Source organism: Festucalex cinctus, chromosome 5, assembly GCF_051991245.1.
Source record: "Festucalex cinctus isolate MCC-2025b chromosome 5, RoL_Fcin_1.0, whole genome shotgun sequence".
NCBI classification, from domain to species: domain Eukaryota; kingdom Metazoa; phylum Chordata; class Actinopteri; order Syngnathiformes; family Syngnathidae; genus Festucalex; species Festucalex cinctus.
This window is the reverse complement of record NC_135415.1, coordinates 19,005,603-19,029,069: the sequence shown is the minus strand read 5'-3', so window position 1 is coordinate 19,029,069 and position 23,467 is coordinate 19,005,603. Positions and strand designations below refer to the sequence as shown.

Genomic DNA, 23,467 nt, shown 5'->3' with positions numbered 1-23,467 from the left:
AAGGTGCGGTTGCAGTAAGTTGGACTAAATATTTTCTCATTTCTGCTGCATCGAAAAAGAGTAAAAAGTAATAAGATAGACTGTAGGCAAGCAAAGGTATTTGATTTTCTCCTGAAATGAATACATATCCCCAGTTGTGTTAGGGATGTAATGATAAGGGATATACTGTATCGTGATATCGTGATATTAAAACTGTCACAATATCGTCATCGTCATGTTCACAATATTTAAAAAGAACACATCTGTTAAAAAAAAAAAGTCAGGTTGATTTCCATTTGTGCAGTTCTAGCACCCTCTAGTGGCTATTTTATTAGAGCAATTTAATTTTCATTAGGGATGTTTTGGCCTTCTATGTTTAAAATCTATGCTAATTGTCAGATGAAGAGGAATCACAAGCAAACTTGCTTGTTAAGCGATCAATGTGTGCTTGCATTAGCAAATAAGTGCGTCAATATTGTTATTAGAGATTGTAGGTGGCTTATATGCATTGCTGTTATGTACAAAAGCACAATATTGTGTTGTTGTTTTTTTAGTGAGTGCTTTTTTTTCCAAATGTTGTGATCTTTTTTAATCCCCGCCCAGTTTTATTGATAGTAATATTTTTATTCATAAAATGGAATGACTGTTTATGTTTCCAGCATCAAATTGCTCTTGACAGTAACAATCAGGTCTCACGCCACTGCCAAATGAGATAAAATAATGCAGAGGGAAGTTGAAATGTGGCTTTGCTTTTCTTACATACAGCATATGTGTCAATAGATGCAAAAGAAAATGAGAATGCCTTCATAAAAACATTAAAAAAAAAAAAAAAAAAAGATCAGCAATGTGAAAATAAATGTAATCTGGCTCTATTGGGCAAACGAAACCTTGCACAAACCGCTTCAATTGCACCACAGAATAGTCAATGAGAGACGATAGCTACCAAAGCTTCAGATAACCAGCACATATTTACCACTTATAAATCAGAACTAAATGTTATTGTAAATCTGCTTTGCATTTAGTTCTTTATATATCCAATTTCCCTCCACAAATGAATAAAGTATCCATCCATCCATCCATCCATCCATCCATCCATCCATCCATCCATCCATCCATCCATCCATCCATCCATCCATCCATCCATCCATCCATCCATCCACCCTTTGTCAAAATCACAGCAGAAATAATACAAGACAGGTGTCACAAAAGATACATTTTAAATACAAACTACAGGTTTTCCCCTTCAAAGAAATCCACTTGGATCTTGCACACTTCCCCAGCCTTCTCTGTTACGCCTTCATGCACTCCTGAAAGGATCATGATGTCATTCACATCTTCAAAATGAGGCCCTCTTTATAACCCCCTTAGCTTGAGATGGAGGGCAAAAAAATTCACCCTGAGACAAGTTGGGTGAGTAGAGAAGTAACTTCAGCACGATGATGTTCTTCTCAGCCAGGAACTGTCAGATGCTCAGGGCATTGAGATTGTTGTCATGATGAAGCAGCGCACTGAATGACGCAAACGCCACAGCGTCTTTTTTTTGTAGACGTGCTGCTTGTTCGTCTGGCCCGTGTTGAAAGGTATAACAACTTACAGTTTGCATCTGAAATGTCTTTTGTAACCTTTTCTGACACAAATTGCATGTTGGAATCTAAAATGACCACTGACCATATTTTTATATATATCTGCAGTTCTATTAAATCTTTGTCAACTCAGCTTTTTCGGCTGTTTGAAGGCACCATGGTGAGTTTTTATGTACCAATGCGGAAATATACCACCCACGTGAATCCAAGAGATGTATTTCAGCAAATTAAGCTGCAACAAGAACTTATGCTTCAACAAATAATAAATCCTCCCTTTTTTCACATTAAAACATATTTAGTTTATAACAAACAATGCTTCAGTCTACCACAGACAACCTAGACAATCAAACTGCTTGTTGACTCGTGTTTTATTGGCCTTGACTCGGCTTTGTGTTTGGCCTTTCGAGTGTGATGTGTATTTACCTGAATCCACGGCCATCTGTCATTTTCAGCTGCCGTCCATGCGTTCACCAGACCCTTCTTGTTGAGGCGTGCAAAGTACGGGTACCACTTCTGCAAGCCAAATAAAGCCCGGTGGGTGGAGGAGGCTGTTATCTGCTGGTTGGAGATTATGCCGCCTTCCATGCCCAGGGGTCCAGAGCATTCTGAGTGAAGAACATACAGTGGGGCGTTTATCATATTGCAGCTATCGGAAGTACAGTATGTAACAATGCAACTGCAACAAATTAAATGATGTTGATCTTGGGTGCACATGAGCCGAAATGCTACATTTCTGTACTTACTCTCTGTTTGATATAACCTCTATAACAGGGGTGTCCAAACTTTTTCATTTGAGGGCCACATACAGAAAATCAGGACGACGTAAGGGCCACATAATGTTATGAAGACAAATTGTGTTTCGTCCTAAAAATTGTACAAATAAATTATTTGTGCTTTTGCATATTTAGAAAAATGCTACAGTATATAAACCAATTTATTTGTAATATGGCAGTAGGTTTATTATAGTTTGGGAATTTTTCATTTTAGTTATTTTTTATTCGTTTTCAGGGTGGTTCTGTTGGTTTTTATTCGTTGAGTTCTTTAAAAAATGCTTAATTTTAGTTTACTTTGTTAGTTTCAGTATTATTTTTTTTAATGTGTATTACTTGTGCACAATATTTAAAAAAACATCATGGTTGCATCTGACGGTGCTTTTCTCTTGGCTGCTCACTTCTGTGTGACATACTTTCCAACGTCATTATTCCGGTTTATATCCAAATAAATCGACAAAAAATCACATTTAAAATCATCTCCAAAGGCTCATGCATTCAATTAATTACCAAAGACTAAAACGAAGGACGTGTTTACTATAATTATAGTTAGTTTTAGTTAGTTTTGTAAACATAAAATGTAGTTTCAGTTAGTTTTCGTTTTTTAAGAAGCATTTTTGTTTTTATTTTATGTCGGTAATATTGTTTTTTGAATTTTAGTTTTAGTTTTTTCATTAGTTTTAGTTAACTAAAATTAGCTTTAATTGCACCTGTTTTTCAATACCCTCCCTTCTTACTTTGACCATCTCCAAACATTTTTGTTTTGTTTATTTTATTTGAACTGAGTCAAATACCATTTTTAGCGTATGCCGTGGGCCACTGAAAAATGGCCCCCGGGCCGTAGTTTGGACACCCCTGCTCTATAACCTCTTCTTTTGTTTGTGACATTACCAACTCGCACAAAATGCAGTATTTTCCAATTTCAGTTCAAGATTTCACTTTCTAATCAATTACAGAATCGAATTAGAGAAATTAGAAATTAGAATTAGAAAATCCGACATTATACCAAGGAAATAAAACTATTCCATGTCAGCATAACTGCAACATGTGTTTCAGGCTTTTCAAGACAGTGTGAACCAGCAAAAGTGAATGAAAGGCACCAGGAACTGCTTCAAAGACCAAAATATTGATCTTTCTTCTTAAAACACCTTGCTTTCCTCCTCAGATTACATTCAGTCAAGAATCATACCTCGGCTTAAAAGGCCTGAAGCAACAGATCAATAGAATGCCGAGCATGGACCACACAAATACAAGAGCAAAGTGGATTTCAGAGTGCAATTTTAGGAACCAAGGAGTAATAAACATATACAACATAAGGATATGGCTGAGAAAGAACATGACCACTGACTGTAGACCAGTAATTATATTTTTAAATGGACAAAAAGCCTCACACGTACACTCACAGTAGACCACAAACTGAGATTTCGGACACTTGTTATCCTCAGGTTAAAAAAATCCACATTTTAAAAACCCTGGATCAGATCAGGATATTGCAAGTTTAACATTGAGTTGTGAAAAGACTTTAAACATACTAAAATTACCCAAATAAAAAAAAAGTAGCTACGAGCATGCCAATGTATCCTTATATTTTTCTCCTACCCACTTTTTAGAAAGCCTAACTTGATTGCATTGTCTACAATTTCAGTTTTAAAGTTGTGTAAAATAAATTATCTTTGTGAAACACAGATATACGCAACTTTAATGATCGGATCAGTGATCGGTTTAAACTCGCTGCTCTGTGACAGGCCCCAAAAATCCCAATGGCATAAAGTCCAATAATTAGGACCCTAAATCAGACATGTTGCCGCGGTTTTGTCAGCCCTCAGTGAGAGGAAGCTTGGTCGACACATTTAATTATCAGGACTGACTCACACACAGACAAATCACACATGCATCCTATGACAGACTTGCCAGTGCTTACATCTGTGAGACGAATTCGCCCCAGAAGGACGTGTAAAGGAAAAATGACCCAGTTGCTGAAACAATTGGCTTCAAAAGCGACACATGGAGCCAGCAACTGTCCAAAGGGATGGAACAGAGACACAAAGAAAGCAAGGAATATCTGTGTGGTGTATGCAATGAAAATTGTTTTTATAATTCCACCATGTTAAGTCACTTTCACCTCAGAAGACCTTTCCTGTGTGTGTGTGTGATTGTGTGTGACTCAATAGTTCCAGACAGATGAGAGGATGTCGGCGGTGAATGTGGGATTCGATAGTTATTAATTTTCCAAGTCAATTCATTTGATCCTCAAAACAATTTGGTGGATTCACATTTCACTACAGGGTGTTTTTGTAAAGTCTCGCAAAAAAAAAAAAAAGGACTAAAAACACAGAAGTACATTCCTCAAGCCTGTGTTCAATTAATTAGATTAAATGTGTGTGAATCGAACTAATTGAAAGGAAAACATTAGATTTTTTTTTTTTTCAATCTAGTCTTATGGCATACTCCCACAGAATGAACTAACTGGCTCATTGATACAGTTGGGGAATGAACATGCATCAATCCAGTTGCGAGGCAGCCACTCATATACCGATTAGTTGACTAGTCGACGAGCTGCTCTACTCTACATTATTTTTTGAAGCTTTTGGCATCTCATCACCCAATCGGACAATTTACAGAGGAATATGTCATTCACCCGTCTTCTGCTATCATTGGACTGTAATGCTTTGTAGAGCAAAAAAAAAATGTCCAGTCAACACCGTGACACAGTCATCATACGCCTGCACAGGTTCAAGAGTATGAAAATAAGACGGCTGTGGACATCAATTTCAGTTAGCCTCACTAGCATGGGCTACTCCAATTGCTGCTAGTCTTTTACATGTTCATACCAGCAAATTATAATTGACTGCAAATAAGCTTTAATAATTCAACCCCTAAAAAGCTTTCGACACTGATTTTGCCAGCATGCTGTTTCCACTATTTTCCAAGCCCTGCATTGTATCCATTTCAATGTTGCACCCATTGGGCAGCAGACAAGCCATCAACCAACAGCATGCTGTTGCAAAGCCATGGTCCTTCTCACCTTGCAGACATGAGTGGGCACTCTTAATGATCTGCCTGCCAGTCGTCTATCAGAGCAAGCAGAGGCAGCCAGCCCCTGAGCTTTGGCCTGCTGGCCCCTGAGCATACATCAGCCCTGCGACAGCCCCCATCACTAAAACGGCAGCGCCACCATGCTGTGACAGCTGAATCCATCTCACACAAGCCCTACCTACACCCTAAATAAATTAGCAGAGCAACGCTAATGAGCAGGCAGCAGATGGGGAGATGAATAAAATAATAATAGCCATATCTACCAGGCAGCAGGTGGCAACAGGGGATTCAACATGTGACACAGGAGGATGGATGAAACACACCTGTGTGTCACAGTATGTGTATGGTATGTTGGGTATGGGGCATTTTGTACAGTCCCCCTACTCTGAATAATAGAACTCATATCGGCTAATAAAATAATAATCAAGTGCAGTATGAACTCTCCCTGTCGCATGGGTCACTTCCATCATTCCACTAATGAACCTTGTTGACAATTTTGAGTAATTGTGAAAATGACTTGAGACATTGTAACACATTGTAAGACATTGTTTTATAATTTAAAAAATATGCAGAATTTCACAAGTAACTTCATGTTAAGGATTAATTAAATAGCTCTTAATATGAAAAGAAAAATGCACTTAGCTGTCACTAACATCTTACAAATGCAATTATGCCATCTAGTGGCAGAAATATGACATCAACACAAATTAATATCACACTTGTTTTTTGTTTTTTTTACAGTACATTGCAGCTTTTTAAACTTAAATTTAAACTCAAGTTTATGAATTCTTATGAAATTACTTGTACTGTATCAATGATTAAAAGATGCAGCCATATTTCTAACATTTTTTGCACTTTTATGATAACAAGAGTATGAAAATGCTGAAAAAAATTATTGTACATTTTATTGTATATTTAGAATAGATATAAAATTTTTCATTAATTGTGAATTGTGAGTTAACTATTGAAGTCATGAGATTAATTATGATTAAAAAATTTAATTGCCTGCAGTACTTACACAATTAATACAAAGAAAATGCCTCTTACAAATTACAAATTACTTACAAATTAATCATTTATATGTCATCAGGCCAATAGAAAACCATATCATTTAGCTATTTTATTTATTTATTTATTTATTTATTTTTTTCCACAAGGAGTGGTAGGAGAATTGTGATGCTGTAAAACCACCACTGCTTGCGTGTCATATTTACTGTACTTCAAACACAAAATATATGATTTGGTTGATTCTAATACAGCAGACGCATATCTCTCCTCTAGACAAGCTAAACCTGCAAAATAGGCCGGGGATACTTTTGGTGAACTGAAGACATGCTGCCAGATAGAAAAGCAGATGAATACATTTGTGAGTCACAGTGCAGTGGAGTCTACTGGAACATTCATCCTAATCTGCTCCTAGAGTGAGTAGGCAAAATCCTCAGAAGAAGCATAATAAACACACTAAGTTCCTTCTGAGCTACTGAGCATTTTGTAAAAGAGAAAGCCACTTGTGATAAGACAGAAGCGCTCTCTCCTTCTCTGTGCAGCCAAGGGGGAGCACTTTAGTGAAACAACAAATTGGTTGTGAGTCGTCAGCATTGTAATGTTTGAACATATTGTCATTACTTTATGCTTGGGGGTTTAATGTGTTTTTATAAGCTTGTTGTATTTTGTCTTAATAGTTTTTTTTTGGTAATAAATGAATTCAGTATGACGTGAACTAAATTGAAATGGAAGGAACCTGAGTGTGTGTTTACATGCACTAACCACTGCAATTACCAGCATCATCAAATATGCTGTGTGAAGACATTGGATATAAGGCATTTAAAAATGAATAACAAAACATGTACATACTATGTTGACAGTTCCTCCCCATGTACTCCCCAGGGCATTCGCAGGAGTAGTTTGCAACGAGGTCGGTGCAAAGGCCCCCGTTCTTGCATGGTTCTCTTTCACATTCATTAATATCTGAAAATACAAATACAAACACAGCCACAGATTAGCAGAAATAACATTTACATTTTAATTAAAGCTAATGAAAACTTCTGTGGACGTGCAAATTTGGCATTCTGAACAAACCATGGGCACTAATTCTCAATTTAAAAATACTGTAATGGAAATGGAGAGTGGTACTAAATATATATATATATATATATATATATATATATATATATATATATATATATATATATATATATATATATATATATATAAAAGGTTAACAATTAAATCTTAAAATTATTGTTAGCCATTTTATTGACTGGCAAAGCATTTTGAGATTCATGAAAATTGCATCATTTTTGTCACTTTATAGAAAAACAGTTGGAAATAAACGGATGCAGTACAGTTAGTGACACAATTGGGATAGGTTCACATTTTTTATTTTTTTTTTATTTAAATCATTTCATTTACTCACTATTGTCAATCCTTGAAATAAACCCCAATAATAGTGTTTGGCATTTGTGTTAAAAAGCAACTTTTCGGTGTACTGCTAACTCATGTTGTTAATTGTATTACAGCTAAATGCGGTTGCCAACCAACTGACTGACCATCAGTCCAATGAAAACCTACATGAAAGGTTGAGTTCACAAGTTACATAATACAGATAGACGCACAGTGTATCAGAACAGTGTGCTGTATTGATTTTCCTCAGGCCTTAGTCCTTGGCATGTAGAAGAAAAAAGAAAACGGCGCCCACCCACAGAGAGACACAGAGAGTTATTTCACCACAGCAATAAACAATACTGTAGTTACCATAATGCTTTAAGTTCATAACACACATATTTATTTTTTATCACGAGGTTCAAATACAGAGGTTACGGGCAAGCCACAAAAATAGCCCGGAGCCCAACACACAAGAGAGGAAAGCGCAGTGAGTACTTGTAGCATTTACCTCCATTTTTATGAGCAGTCATAAGCCCCCAAGGAGATCAGGACTAGGACTTGACTACCGCAAAATCATATGGGGGAGGATGATTGCCTCAAGGAAAGTAGTAAACGCAGTGAATGAAAAGGAGGTGACGGTGAAAGAGTGACAGCATGTCGAACTAGAATCCATACAGATATGAGGGAAAGGAAAACGCTCACACAGAATGACTAAATAAACCAGGTTATGAGATTTCTTCTGTGTTTGCAGTCTTATACTAAAATGTGCTGTCACTAAAAAGAGTCTTTTCTTGTACTGTATAATAAAACGCATACATACAGAAAACAGCAATACCAGATTATGCTGCGAGATTTCAACAATGAATTGAGATAAAATTGTCCATCCATTTTTTTTTTAAGTGTAGTCCCTCATTTATCATGGGGGTTCCTGTAACAGATGATGGAAATCTGATCACTACAAATCATGTACTGTATTTGTTGAATATCTCTGTATATTTTAGTGTTATGCATAAATGACTGTGATTGGCTGGCGACCAGTTCAGGGTGTACCCCGCCTATTGCCCATAGCCAGCTGAGATAGGCTCCAACACCCCCCGCAACCCTTGTGAGGAATACGCGGTCAAGAAGATGGATGGATGGATGGATGCATAAATGCATGTCTGGTGGAGGCATACACACTACACACTACACACGCATACTACACTGTAGTATCTGTGACTTTGAATGTGTGTGGTTTGATTCTTTGGATGTGATTTAGCCATAGCCACACCACAAGTGTGTATTTTGTTACTGTTTGTTAAAAATAAAATAAATAAATAAATAAATATAATTGAAAGCGCACTAAGTAGTACACAGGGCTGTTCTAAAAATATCTCACCAGTGATGGGATACTGTGACTCACTAGAAAAATGAAAACAGAAGAATAATTTATTAATTTAACATTTATTTACTTTAATTTCAGTATACATTTATCCATCCATCCATCCATCCATCCATCCATTTTCTTTACCGCATGCTCCTCACAAGGGCCACGGGGGTGCTGGAGCCTATCCCAGGTGGCTTCGGGTAGTAGGCTGGGTACACACTGAACTGTTGCCAGCCAATCGCAGGGTATACATTTATTCTGTCTCAAATATATTTTGTTTGAAAATAATATAGATTGTGTTCAATGTTATTAATTAATTAAATTTTACTTATACAAATGTTTCCAAAAAGGTCATTGTAGAGCTGAAGTTTTTATAACAAGATACTGTGATATTTTGCTCACGGCTATCATACCGTCATAATGTAATATCGAGCCAGGCCTAATTGGGTCACCGGTGAGCTGGATCCTATTCCAGCTGATTTTGAGTGAGAGGCAGAGTACACCCTAGACTGGTTGCTAGCAAGACACATATAGACATTCACACTAACATAAAACACCTTAGATAATTTAGTACATTTCTTAAATGTGTATATATGATTCTATGTTATTTGTTTCCTCCTACTAATCGGTGATTTGCATTATACCGTATGCAGAAAACAGACAAGATCCTGTGCGTGAAGTGAAGTTTTGGTCAAGGTTATGGCTGGAGGAAAAACAAATGGAACAGCTGCATATAGTTGCACACCGCTCTCTGGTCTAACTCTGAAACCGCTCTCATCAGTTCACTGGAACGTCTCTTTCTTTGCCTCGGCTCCTATTATTCTTGAAAAAGTGTCTCCGTTGGACAATAATGAGAGCAATGAATAGTGCTATATGTCAGGAAGCAAGGTTGGCCGTGAAGCGTAAATTGGCTGCGGTGTATCCAGGGAGCAGGAACATGCCTTCAGGTCTGCAATGGTATGGGTCAGTGGTGACCTTTCTACTGGGCTGCAATGACCTCAACAGCACCGGCACCTGCTCTGGCCACATGGCCAGAGGAAAAACTGTCTTTCAGTTCATCCGGGTCACTGTAGAAAAGTACCTCTTTGAGATTAAAGATTAGCATATAGATGGAATTGTGAGCCCAACCAAAGTAAAACTATGCATGGCTTTTATTTTCAGAGACCAAGTCAAACATTTTAATTGTTTTCCTGTGAGAATTCATAGCAGGCGGTCACGGTTTTATTTATGTATAAAGCATGCCTACAAAAAAAAATTCGATCTCAACATGGGCTAAAAATTGTATCACATTTTTTAATTCTCAAAAGTCAAGGAAACTGCAGTTCACCAACTTTACCACTAGGTACAGTAAGTACAGTGTTTTGTCTGTGCTCTACATGCCCGCATAGGTTGTTTTTCATCCATCCACAATTCCTTCACATATTGCGTATCCTGTCGGAGATCATCGGAAGCCTGAACCTATCGCAGCTGCCACCCAATCACATATCATCAAAGACAACCATTCACATAGAGTGTCTTCAGATAATGTTGGCTAACCCACAGCAGACTTCTGTTTCCTAAAGCAAGTAGATCCTTTTGACCTTCAGTCTATGAACGTTGTTTTGACCTCTATGCACAGCAATCATCATGAATGAAGCAGACAATGTAATTAGCCTCTGACCCTGAATACTCAAACCTTGTTAGAAGTCATCATCCCACTCTCTAAACAGCGAGGGTTTAGCCTGGAAAAGCCTCCCTGCTGATGTGATTCATGGTGGTCCAGCAGTCAGACGTTGGATTGGATACAGAAAAGCTTGCGATTCTCGAGATAACAGCATGAATTCATTAAGGGGATATGAAAAACAGACACCCGATGAGTTGACTCCGTTTGAATGCTAGGCTCGGTGGCGCTAATGTACTGTATATCATCGGTTTATAAGCACAATGACAGAACACTTTATTGAATATGTTTTAAGTGGAGAATTTATACGTTTATGTCTGGGAGTGAAGGCCATTTCATATTTTTATATGGAGTCCACATAAAAGGCCAAATGTGAATTCAACATTGGGTTAGTGTGGCTCAGTCAAAGCAAACACTTTCACAAAGTAAGTGACACACAACTGTGATGAAAGCTAACAGCACAAATATGTCCCAAGTTGCTCATAAAGCAGCTTCTTTTCTGACCACGACTGATTAATATGCACATCTCCATTGGGACACAAATCCTATATGCTCATTTAATCCTTCCCACTGATTATATTTCTCTCCTCCATTTTTTGAACAGGTTCTATTATCATGTGAAGTCAAAAGATCGGCTCACATTTCAGCACAAATGAAAGAAGAGTGCCTCATATTACTACTACAACACACATAGCAAAGGTTAAAGCTTCATATTTTTACAAGCGGATATGTTGGAAAAATATGGCACATACCAGTTGCCTTGATCTTTAACTAGGCTAGGAAAGTGAGCGTTATCATGCCACACGTTCACATGCTTCTAATCTAGGGATATGATGATGCATTAAACTTGCAGGATTAAGACAGGTGCTTTCCGATGACTCGCTCTTCTTGAAGTGGGATTAGTCTACAGGGGAGTTATTCACAGCAGCACTTTAGAAGCCCCTTAAAAAGGTATTGTAGGGGATGTGATGCTGAAAGGTTGGAGTGTCTGAGGAGGGAAAAAAAATACTATTTTTAAAGGATATTCCGAACAAAGCCCTTGTGAAAGACAGGCGACCAATCTAGAGTTATATCCCGTATTTCACCCAGTCAGACAGGAGAGGTTCCAGTTTACCAATGACATTGTGAATGTTAGAAATTTAATGAATAAATGAAGGAATGCAGGCCAAATGGGCAGAATGTAAGCAGACACAGAATGACACAAAAAGGAATTTCTGTCACCTCTGTGGAATTGTAAAAATAGATACATTTTTATTTGACCTGGATATGATATTTCATTAACGATAAACAAACAGAACATCTGGTATATGTGAAAGTTCACAGTGAAATTAAAAAAAAAAAAATTCAAAGAATGAATCTGTCTTTAATAACACTGATTTTCAATGTACAAATTGACAGGCAAAGACATTTATTTGATTCTCAATTGCAGGATTAAATTATTTATTTTAAGGTGAAGCAAAAATGGATACAAACTTATTTTTGCAAATTAAGCGCCTATCTCTGCTACTGTTTATCGATTTTAAAACATTCTTGATTACGGTCAGTGTCCAGAAGACTTCTGATGAGTTTAATATCGATGCTGTCAAATTAAGATGCTTCAGCAGTTTCAACTAAGTAAATTCACTCTGACTTTAATTATTCATTTTCTCGCCGACCTTATCTTTCAACTCTCCAATAGCATCCAATCTGACTTGTGATCAGACGGGGAACTATTAGGACTGCATTTTAGGCGAAGTACTAATTGTTTAAATAAAGTCATATGGTTTCTTAAAACATTGGATTATGGACCAGATGCATGTTTACAACCTGCCCAATCTCAGTGACAGCCTGTCGCCTCATTTTTGTGAGCACCCTAATATTTGACATGTCTAGATTCGATGCGGCTTTGTTTGGGTAAGCATTTCTCAGTGTGTCGTTGTGGCTGCTAGTGCCAGTCAAAACCTCAGGCGGGATTGAGTGTGAGGGTTTAGAAATGCCTCTCGGATGATACTGTCACCATCTTCCAGGTCCTGCAGGTTCTTCCTTCCCAGAGAGGCCACAAGGTCACAGTGTAGCTGAATTAAAGCCGAAAGGGGCTAAAAACGTCGGCCAAACTTTTTCACTAAAAGTTACAAAGTGGAGGAAAAGTTGAACAAATGCATTCTTTAATAGGTTGGCTGAATGAATTGACATGTGGATTACCTTCCTTTTTAAATGTAAAATGTGTTGTAATTGGACGCAAACCTGAAACCAAATCCAGCATTTTTGTGGAAAAAGAGCTTTCCAGAGAAGGTTTTTGAAACAAGAATATTTTCCACAACAGTTTATAATGGGCAGAACTTGCAGAACCGAGGGCTACATTTGAAACAAAAACATCTCATTCTTAAATTATAAGTGATGGGTCTGACACAGGAAGATGTGAAAACCTGTATCGGGCCAACAGTAACTACAGCAGTGAAAACAGCTTTGCACAATAAATAATATCTGGTGCTGCTCGGTGCTGGAACGGGGGGAAAAAAAAAACAGACCGTTTTCGGCTCCATTCTAAAAGGTTAAATAACATATCAATGTCAGGGGCTCAGACAAAAGTGGTCCCTAACACCTTGATCCCACCTTGTTACCCACAGTTTGTTATCCAAAGTGCCCTCTGACAGAGACGAGATAGTTTTGTCTTTACCCAGGATGCAGCAACGACAACAGACATTTTCACATCTTGTCGCATACACACACATAATATAGGGCTGGGATGAAAGTCATTGCTTTTGTATATACAGTGTACACAGTATATATCTGATGTTCATATAGGCACATACACACACTACTATAAATACTAGAGCTGTCAAACGATTACATTTTTATTAATCATGATTAATCACTGACTTAAAAAAAAAGCTTTTTTCCCCAACATATTTTGCCCGATAAATTTGAAGTAGGGCTGCACAATATATCGAAAAAATATCGATATCGCGATATTGGTCCTTGCAATATGCATATCGCAAAGGCATGCAATAAGTTTTATATAGAATTTTATGTTTTTTATATGAATTTGACCAGTCAGATGCTAACTAAAATGTGCATCGCCATTCAATAGTTGAAAATTATCAAGACATAATTACAATTAATTAACTAAGATTACATTAAGGTTGCTTATTTTGCCACATGAAAAATGTTTTTCTTTCATTAGATAATAAAAATGACATTTCTTTAGGTACATGTTAAATATCGATATCGCTATGTTCAGCAAGTATATCGCATATCGCATGTTTTTCCAATATCGTGCAGCCCTAATTTGAAGTGCACCTGTTATGTGTTAATTTTTTCGACATTTAATGTTATGAAGACGTCTTCAAAAATTTATATCCTCTGCACACGCTCATCCTGCTTTTTCTAATCAATTAATTATTTGCATAATTTAAAATGGGGAAAAAAAGACCTACGGCATATGTAAACATTTATTAAATGCTTTACTTTAATGCATGTAGTTATGTTTATTGCTACCCCCAACAGCTACCTTTAATGTAAACCATCCATTGTCAGCTAAAAAGGATCATCTGCAGTCAAAATTAATAGTGTGATTGATCTGTGGTCATACAATGATTAATGCGATAATTTTTTGTGATTAATTAATTAGTTAACGCTTTAACTTTGACAGCACTAATAAATACTAACTAGTGTAAAATAACGAGCAAAATAGACAGGAATTTGACAAGTTTTCAAATAGTGTGTACTAAATATGACTGTGGATGCACCAAATAATTATCAACTCAAACACATCAGATCTGACAAGAGCGCTCTAATGGAGGCTAAAAGCAGCACACTTCAGACTAAGGAGAGCAGAGAAGAACAAGAAAAAATGTTCACAACTTCTGAAGTGATGCTAACAGACCAGCTTGCAAACCAGGTTAAAGGTTACCAACACAGTATTATTCATCTGTTAACCAAGTGATTGCTAATTTACTGACTTTTGCTGTTTGCAGTTAAAAATGCACGTATGTTTCATTGAAAGCCACAAACTTAACCTTAACTATATTTCCGTACTGGAGTTCAGACCATTAACAGCCATTCCGTGAGCTATTGTTCATTGATGTGTCTGGCGGCGTGATTGCGGTCACCTCTTGAGATATTTGGTCAACTGTGGAACTTTTCACCCGGGAAACTCTCATCACTTCTTGTAAATGTATCTGGCCACAGATTGGAAAGAGTAAAAACGGTGGGTGGGCTAATGTAGCATGTGAAAACAGTCGTGACCTCCATATAGATCGAAAGCACAGTAATTGAGCACAGTGGCAAGCCTGTGTGTTCACTATGAATAGAAATAGAAATCTTCACTAGTGTTTATACTCCTAAACACTTGTCAATAATTTATTTAATGGTTGTTGGATATAATAAAAAATTTATATAATTCATATCACAGACAACTGTGTTGAAAAAAATATTCAGTGATACGTTCACTGATCTAAAATAAGCTACTAAGGTGCCTGGAAAAGAGACACTTAATTGCTGTTTAAATAAATATCTTTACAGAGAATAGGCCCATTTTTTTGCATATTGTTCCAGTTGTTGTTTTGTTTGGTATTTAACAGTAGTGAACAAGAGAAATACCATGAAGACTCAAGACCTGATGATAGAAAGAAGTGCACACATTTCTGAAAAAACACATTTTTAATGTTTAATCTAAAGTAATTGCTTTCTACCAGGCTTCTTTCTTTTGCATATGGCAAACGGTGTAACCGTGATTCTGCACATATCTATTTCTTAGTGGGAAGTCATTTGTTTCTTTTTGAAAAATAATCCCTAGAAAATTTTACTAACTCAACAACACAAAATCTAGTAGGATAGCGCTTCTCCGTATGCAGCCATGTTGCATGCTCTAAAAAACATAATCTACAAAATCCATGAATAATCCAGCTCTACTGGATTCGAACAACCTTGCATGGTTTTAGAAAAAAAACACAAAAAAAAGACCGTGAGGCTATAGGTGAGTTTGTAGTCACTGTTGTACTCACTTCTACTCTAAAGTCAGAGCAGGACAAAATAACTTCACCACAGACTTGGAGATATATTTACATTATTGGATTTTCTTTAAGAGAGACAGAGACCCTAACGCCTCCAGTCAGAGCTGTCACCAGAGCAGAGGCAGAACAAAACTGGTGTGCTGATTACCATAATATCCATTATCCTTCACTACTTTTGTGACCCAAAGTCAGATTAAAAAAACAAACAAAAAAACAACAGACCCAAGGCACCCTAACTGAAACTTTTTCCAGACAAGTATTTCTTCAACTTGTTTACAAAGGAACTTTTTTTTTCCTTGAGCAAACATTTCCACAACTTTTTGCTGTACATCTTAATCAATTTAGTTAAGCCTGCCCCAGCAGCATATTTTTTGATGGTTTGAGGTTAAAATCTTCCCTAAAAATGAGCTTTGCTGCTTTAATTAATGATGACTGAGCAGCTCTGATGAATGGCAAACAGATTTTGTGGACACACTTGCACATTCTAATATATTTCTGGGATTTACTACTCTGAATAAGCATTCAATTTCCTGATGGAAAAAGCAGCAGCTAACGGTCTGACGACTACTTTACCCTTATATGTGCAACCATTTTATTTTATCCTTGTATTGTTGGTGGCTCTGGTTGTGATTCTGATGCCAAAGAGATCTGCAATAATTGATCCAGATCAGCTCGCAACTCAGTAAGCACTTGTAGATAGATGTTGATTTTTATGATCATGGTGTGTTCAGTAGTTTTTGTAGATGAAATGAAATTGGATATGTCATTGCTTAATATTTACAAACTGTCTGATTGTTTTTAGTACTGTACATTAAGGGGGCATTTTGCTGTCAGAATTCTCGCAAAGTTAGAGTGAAAAGACCTCAAATGTCCCCCATAAGCAAGTTGACAAAGGCAGCTGTGATCTATTTTATTTATTTATTTATTTATTTATTTATTTATTACAATAAATACTTCTTTATTTTTAAAATCAACTAATAAAGAAGATGCGCACATTTAAAATACAACCAACTTTTGACATATTGGTCTTGGTTCCCCTTTCAGAATCAAAAGTGCATGGGAGCACCACTCAAAGTTGAAGTTCGTACTGGTAAATCAGTTTACCACAACCCTATTCTGATTGTAAAACATTAATTCAAATATGTATGTATGCATTTATTGCCTGGAAATTGGTGTGAAGAAATACAGCATGTCTTTAAATCCACACTTATCTGCCATTCATTTTACCTTCATCAACTCAACAAGTATTGCCACCTTTTCAGAAGTCTGGAATTGCATGAACATGGTTATCATTATGATTATTTGACCATGCACAATGTGAGCCAAAAGTTAACTTTGAAGACTTAAAATTCAAGTAGAGGCAAGATGTCAGCAGCGCGGCGAACATTACAGAGGATATAAATGAACATAAAGAGCAAAACTACAGGCGCATCAGCACGGATTGATGAAAGGTGGCCTGTGATCTGTGGCAAGGAATTGATTAAAAGCCACGGCGCACAGCAGATTTAAGTCGGACCGATTGTCCTGTGGCAAGAACCGAGATAACGACTGTCGATGAACAAAATACGCTGTCTGTCTTATTCACGTTTCCTACATTAAGTCCTTATCAGTTCTGCCCGACCGCCGTGTTCCGAGAGGAATGGCAAAAGTCTGTAGTCAGCACCCGCCATCAAAAAGACAACCATCAGCAATTCAGGTTGCTGTTCATTTCTTTTGTTCAACAGGCCACTGCCATGTTGAGCATGACTTACGGTTTGTCGTGAGAGGAGGAAAAATAACACACTTGTTGGGGGAAAAATGTCTATAATTCTATGCTTCATTTGTCCTTGATAAACTTTAGCGCATGCAGCCTTAAAATGACTTGGCACCCCATGACAAGTGAGGCAATCAGCTACTATCTTTACGCACTGACAGTTCATTACGATGTTTGACTCCTCTCCCAATATCAGTGCGCTAGCTCTGTTGTCACGTTGGTTCACGATGCACGATTACAAAAGATGAATCAAGGCTGAAACAATAAAATCAGTCACACTAAAGCCAACCTTGAATTGGGATGATCAATTTAGCTTGGACATACTAATTTAATGCTTATACACGTTAGGTGATGGGCTGTCTTATGGTTGTAATGTTTCTGCAAAAATCAGTGATGAAGTACAGCAAACTTTGTCCTAATGAAATAGGAAACAATACAAAAATACTTAAAGGTTGAAAATTGATAGTGATTAAGCAATTTGATGATACAGCTACCTTAATTAAAAAAAAATATATATATGCAATAATTTTTTAACAGTATCAATATCAATACTGGTATCGGCGATACTGGCCCTGTATACCAAAATTTGCAGTATTGCACACCACTAATTTAAACCTCTATAGCTGACAAAGACATGGTTGCCCGGTATCTAAATACAAGTCTACTAAAATAGGTTCACAAACTGTACTACAGACCATGTAAGCAACTCAAGAGCTTCTAGTTATGATTCTTGTCCACATGTGACACATTTGTAGCAGGGCTTCATAAAGCAGCTCTAACAAGAAGGATGTGTAATGCACGTATTAAGGATAATGTTCAAAGGTGTGAAATTGGATTTGGCTCTGACAGAGCAATAAAGCAAAATGCAGTAAAAGCCAGAAGATAGTGTGTTAAAGCTCAGATAGACTACACAACTGCTTTTAAAACACTGGATTTGTGTTTGGTTTAATGTTTATCTACTCGTGCTTCTAAACAGTATTCATTGCCTGATACAGAACATATAACCCTATTAAAGAGAAGACTATTCGATTCAGATACACTGCACCAACTTGGCTTTACCAGTCTGCAATAACAGTTATAGCTTGGGATCGATGGGGCGGCAATCACGTTTTGGCAACAACATGGATGCCTCGCTGAAATCAACAGGTAGCAGGTTTGCGCAGCAGACTAGCAACAATGCCTCAGGTGTGTGGCTTTGACAAAAATGGGACTAGTACCACTTGCAAAATATGCAAGTGTATCTTCAAGACAATGTACAGTAGTGTCTGCTTAAATAATGAAACAGATGTGGTTGGTCCATCATCTAACCTCTCTATTGTAAAAAAGGAATGGTTAATGTCGGCGAAGAAAACATCAAACTAGTGTTTCTTGCTCACAATCATCTTTCTTCATTGGCTCATCAAATCACACCTTAGTGTTTAAACCTGTTCACTGCCTTTGACAAGTATACTTGTCAATTGTATTTTTTAGAGCGGTGCTAAATGGGGGCGAATCTGATTATGCTCCATTGTAAATATCAAACTTGGAAACAACTTTACTGATGCCCAACCACCGGTAGATGACATCATTGCCCCATTTTATACAAAATAAACACAGTTTCAGAGTCCATGGGAGAAATGGCTGTATTTTGGCAAACCTACATTTTTCTACTGTCAATTAGAAAAGAACGGGACGGGGCAAAAAGTAGGGAGTCTATTTTGTCATTTGGTAGATTCGGTTTATATATCATTATTGAATGTAATATCACGTGAGTATTGGAATTTTTAAAATTTTCTATAATGGCTGGCAGTGAATGAGTTCAAAGGTAGGGCATGTTACTGATTTTACATTTACAGTTGTTAACTTTTACGCTTATTTGCACTCTATGACTAAACTTTTCTGTCCCATTAATTTTGCTGACACGTTGCCCATGTTGAATGTCAAAATGTACTTACAACATTTCCATACAGTTGATTTAAGTATAAAATGTAGACCATAATTGATTAATTCAAGTACAATTGACTTAGAATGTTGAGCATTAATGTGTACGTCGTATAACTGCATCCAAGAATCTCGTCTGTCTTGTTCGTAGTCAGTCTCCAGTTTAAGGTGTGCAATGATAATTTCCTTCAGCATTTATTAATGCTATTCTAAGGTAGCAATTATTTATGTCTGTTTATCATTTAATTGCCATAGAGCTTTAGATTTGATTATTTGTCTCTCCAGATGAAAAATTGTCAATCTCCCTTTCTCTCGCTCACTCATTTTCTCGCATTGAACTGTAATGACTGTGAGGAAAATTGGCAGACATTAGTGCATTCAGCCCATTTCAAATCAGCTTCCCACAACCCTGAGGGCTTAAAAGGAAACAATAACTGAATTATGACGAGTATGCTTGCCAGCAGTGCACAGTTCTGGCTGGAGACAAATATAATAACGTGATACTGATATGCTGACTTGTTCCATTTCCCTTTGTGCTATATCTTTTAATAAAAACAAGATTACATGTTTGGAAACAACTCATCTGATTTCAGTGTTGGTCCAGGAACAACATCGTTAGTGTAGGTCGGGGTTAGAGTAAGTAGAATCTTGCTAATTGACATGTTGCAATGAGTATGTTCAGAAACAATTGTCTGACTAAACTATGTATAGTATCAGTGTGGATGTATTTTTATTTTATTTTTTGTACATATTGACTAAACATGAATTAGCTCCCCTTTCTACTTCCAGGCCAATTTTACATTTGTTTTGACATAGGTCAGTCAAATGAAACCCATTCTCACTTGTTGGAAGAACCACCAGCTCATTAATGATTGTAAGATTCCTTTTTGGCTATCGTCAATTGTGTCATGGTACGTTATGTTCAATTCACAACAAAAGGTTGGGGTAAACTTACTATGTTGGCAGTGGACCCCACTGAAGCCTGGGGGACACTTGCAGACGTATCCAATGAAGGTGTCACCCCTGTAGGTCTCGCTGATCTCACATGTCCCTCTGTTGTGGCAAGGGTTTGGGTGGCAAGGCCCTACATGCAAAAAAAAAAAAAAGGTAAGAATTTAGTGCAATTATAACATAAACCAACAACCTCCTGGAGCAAGGATAGAACCTTTACTGGTGAACTTAATTTGAGACTCTTTTGTGATTAAGGGCTATATAAAAAAAAACTTGACTAACTTTTGGACGTACATGTCCAACTATTGAGTGTATCAAGACTTTTTGCAAGGATTTGGGTTCCCTTTCCTAATTGACTTTGGGGGAAAAAAATAAGTATATAAATAAAAACAACCTAAAAAAACAAAAACAAATCATCATGTAATAAAATGCTGTATTTGCATGCAGTTCCACATTTCGCACTATTCCAATTCAACATTTTCAGCATAGAAAGCACTGGCTGTGATTTGGATAGTTAGAACAAAAGAAAATGTTTCAGTTTAAAAAGAAAAGTTGAAGATGATAAATAACACTGGTTAAGAGTGATGATTAGTGATTCACACATGTAAGCTTCTGTGAGTGAGTGAGTGAAAAAAAAATAAATAAATCCGTGCGTGCTTTCGTGACGTCACGCAAATTCGCTCGGCCCCGTTTACGACACGCCACCCCCTGCTCTGCGATTGGCTGGAGGGTTGTAAACGCTGTCTTTCCACAGAAACGTGCCACTGTTTACAAAACAAACACAAAATGGCAAAATACAGGCTGGGGGTGTGGAGGTTTAGGACAAAATCACCACCAGAAATGAAGACAAGCCCTGATCTGTAAATTGAGAAGTAGTTTGTTTGTTAAAATCCTGTATTTAAAAAGAGCCTTTTCCAGAGTGAAACCGGCAGACTCAGCCTTTAAAGCTCAAAATAATCCAAATTGTGTAATGCAAAATTGGAAGTATTTCTGCTGATGGATGTCAGTCCAGGAAATAGATCGGTCCAAAAGATTATACACGATCAACCTATGGGAATGCACTCGTCTTTGCAAGAATGTAAGGAGCTTTTTTTTTTTTTTTAAATAAAATCTGAGAAACAAAGACAGGCAGTTTCAAACACTTGTTTGCTTGTTTTATTATATTGTGGTTGAATTTAGAAATATGTCTTTCTTTTAAGTGTGATTACTTCTCCACAGTTTAATGTTTTCTGTACTTGACCAAATCAGTTTAGTTTGAAAGGACTGGTGATTTGAAAATTTTATTCAAAAAGTGGTACTCTTGAGAAAACAAAAACTTAAATATAGACTAGCCATCAGTTCAATTATCTGCCGCCAAAAAAACGGAACCTCACAACTGCCATATGTCATTTTGACAAGGTAACAGCCATGACATTTTAATTGTCATGTTTCCTTCTACTTCTGTCAAAGATGAACCAAAATACACAGAACATGTTTTGCTAAAATATATAAGTACAGGCAATCGGAAAAAAAAAAGAAAAGAAAATTAAACATCAAAAGTAAGCAGATTATTGTTCTCTTTGCATGAATTAACCCCAGAACGGGAATTACAAACAAGGTAATCCCATGGAAGTGGTGCCAATATTGCTAATAATGAGAGTGGCAGCAAATCGGCTGAACACAACATTGTGTAAGAGCCTTGACAGAGGCGAAGCCTGCTGAGGGAGTCCGGGTGACAGCTTGCTGGGATGTTTTGACGTGACGATCTATAGTGGCACCAAAGCGTGCTGACACTTCGCTAATGGAGAATGCATAAAGCAGAAAAAAAAAAGGGAAACGGGTTGGGGGGGTTGTCTGACAGATACTGAGACATTGTGCTCTGAATGACAGAGGCATGAAGGTTAAAAAAAAAATCAATACATAGCAACATTTAAAAAAAAAAAAAGGCTGATTCACGGACACTTTTATCTTTGAAACTGGATGGCAACATGAGAGCAGAAGTCAAGAAAACATGTAATGAAAAATAGAAATACCACATATAAAAGAAAGACTGAACAAAATACTTAAAGAATCAAACGCATCTCTACTGTTTATTTACAAAAAATGGAAATATTTCCTTCACTCATTAACTCCGAGCCATTTTCACTGGAGCAAACCCCTTCACTCCCGGCTGTTTTACAGAATTTTGACAGATTTTTCAAGGCCCAGATTTTGACACATTTTTCAAGGTTCTATTGCTATAAAAACATGGAGCCAGCCAAAAGAAAGATTAGTCTCTTCTTTCATCAGGAAAGTATATTTCCATCTGTTTCCGTTTTGCAGGAATTAGCATTAGAATATAGCTAAGCTTCATAATTATTCAGAAATCTGTTTAGAATTGTGGGAAAATCAGCTTGTTTTCAACATGGCCCTGTTTGATCTCTTATACTCTGCTGCCACCTACTGGCCATTTTTGGAATTACTACCATTGCTTCACCCGTTCTCTGCAGTTCAGAGGCTGCATCAAAGCCTTCTGTATGCTCTAGCATAAAAAATAAACATAGAACATATAAATACGTCTTTGGCACACAGCGTGGGTCTTCTCCGGGTACTCCGGTCTCTTCCCACATTCCAAAGACATGCATGGCAGGTTAATTGAACACTCTGAATTGTCCCTGAGTGTGACTGTGAGTGTGGATGGTTGTTCGTCTCTGTGTGCCCTGCGATTGGATGGCAACCAGTCCTGGACGTACCCCGCCTACTGCCCAAAGCCAGCTGAGATAGGCTCCAGCACCCCCCGCGAGGAATAAGCGGTCAAGAAAATGGATGGATGGATGGATGGATGGATGTATTTCTACATTTTCGGGACAAAATGAGTGGGACATCAACCCACCAATCAATAATATGTTCTATGCAGCCCCACTCTTCCAAAAATGGTATTCTGGTTAATATTGCGTTAGTGGAATATCCAGCCGTTTTTATTAATTTCAGGGGGCGGCCATTTTGCCACTTGCTGTTGACTGAAGACGACGACACAGTTGCTCAGGTCCCAGGTAATAACAATCACAGCACAGCTTCAGAAAACAGGCGAGCTGTCATTGATCGCTGCCTG

At 37.3% G+C, this 23,467-nt stretch overlaps 1 protein-coding gene across 3 annotated transcripts in view; it reads right to left on the bottom strand.

Annotated features, from left to right (window-relative positions):
* The window catches only part of edil3a (EGF-like repeats and discoidin I-like domains 3a), a 91,530-nt gene that overhangs the window by 38,037 nt on the left and 30,026 nt on the right, over positions 1-23,467 (bottom strand). For all 3 annotated transcript variants that reach the window (XM_077522483.1, XM_077522484.1, XM_077522485.1), the window contains 3 exons: positions 20,402-20,530; positions 7,223-7,336; positions 1,986-2,167 (listed from right to left, as the gene is read on the bottom strand). In XM_077522483.1, coding sequence (XP_077378609.1) covers positions 1,986-2,167; positions 7,223-7,336; positions 20,402-20,530 — 425 coding nt within the window. The remainder of the gene's footprint in view (positions 1-1,985; positions 2,168-7,222; positions 7,337-20,401; positions 20,531-23,467) is intronic.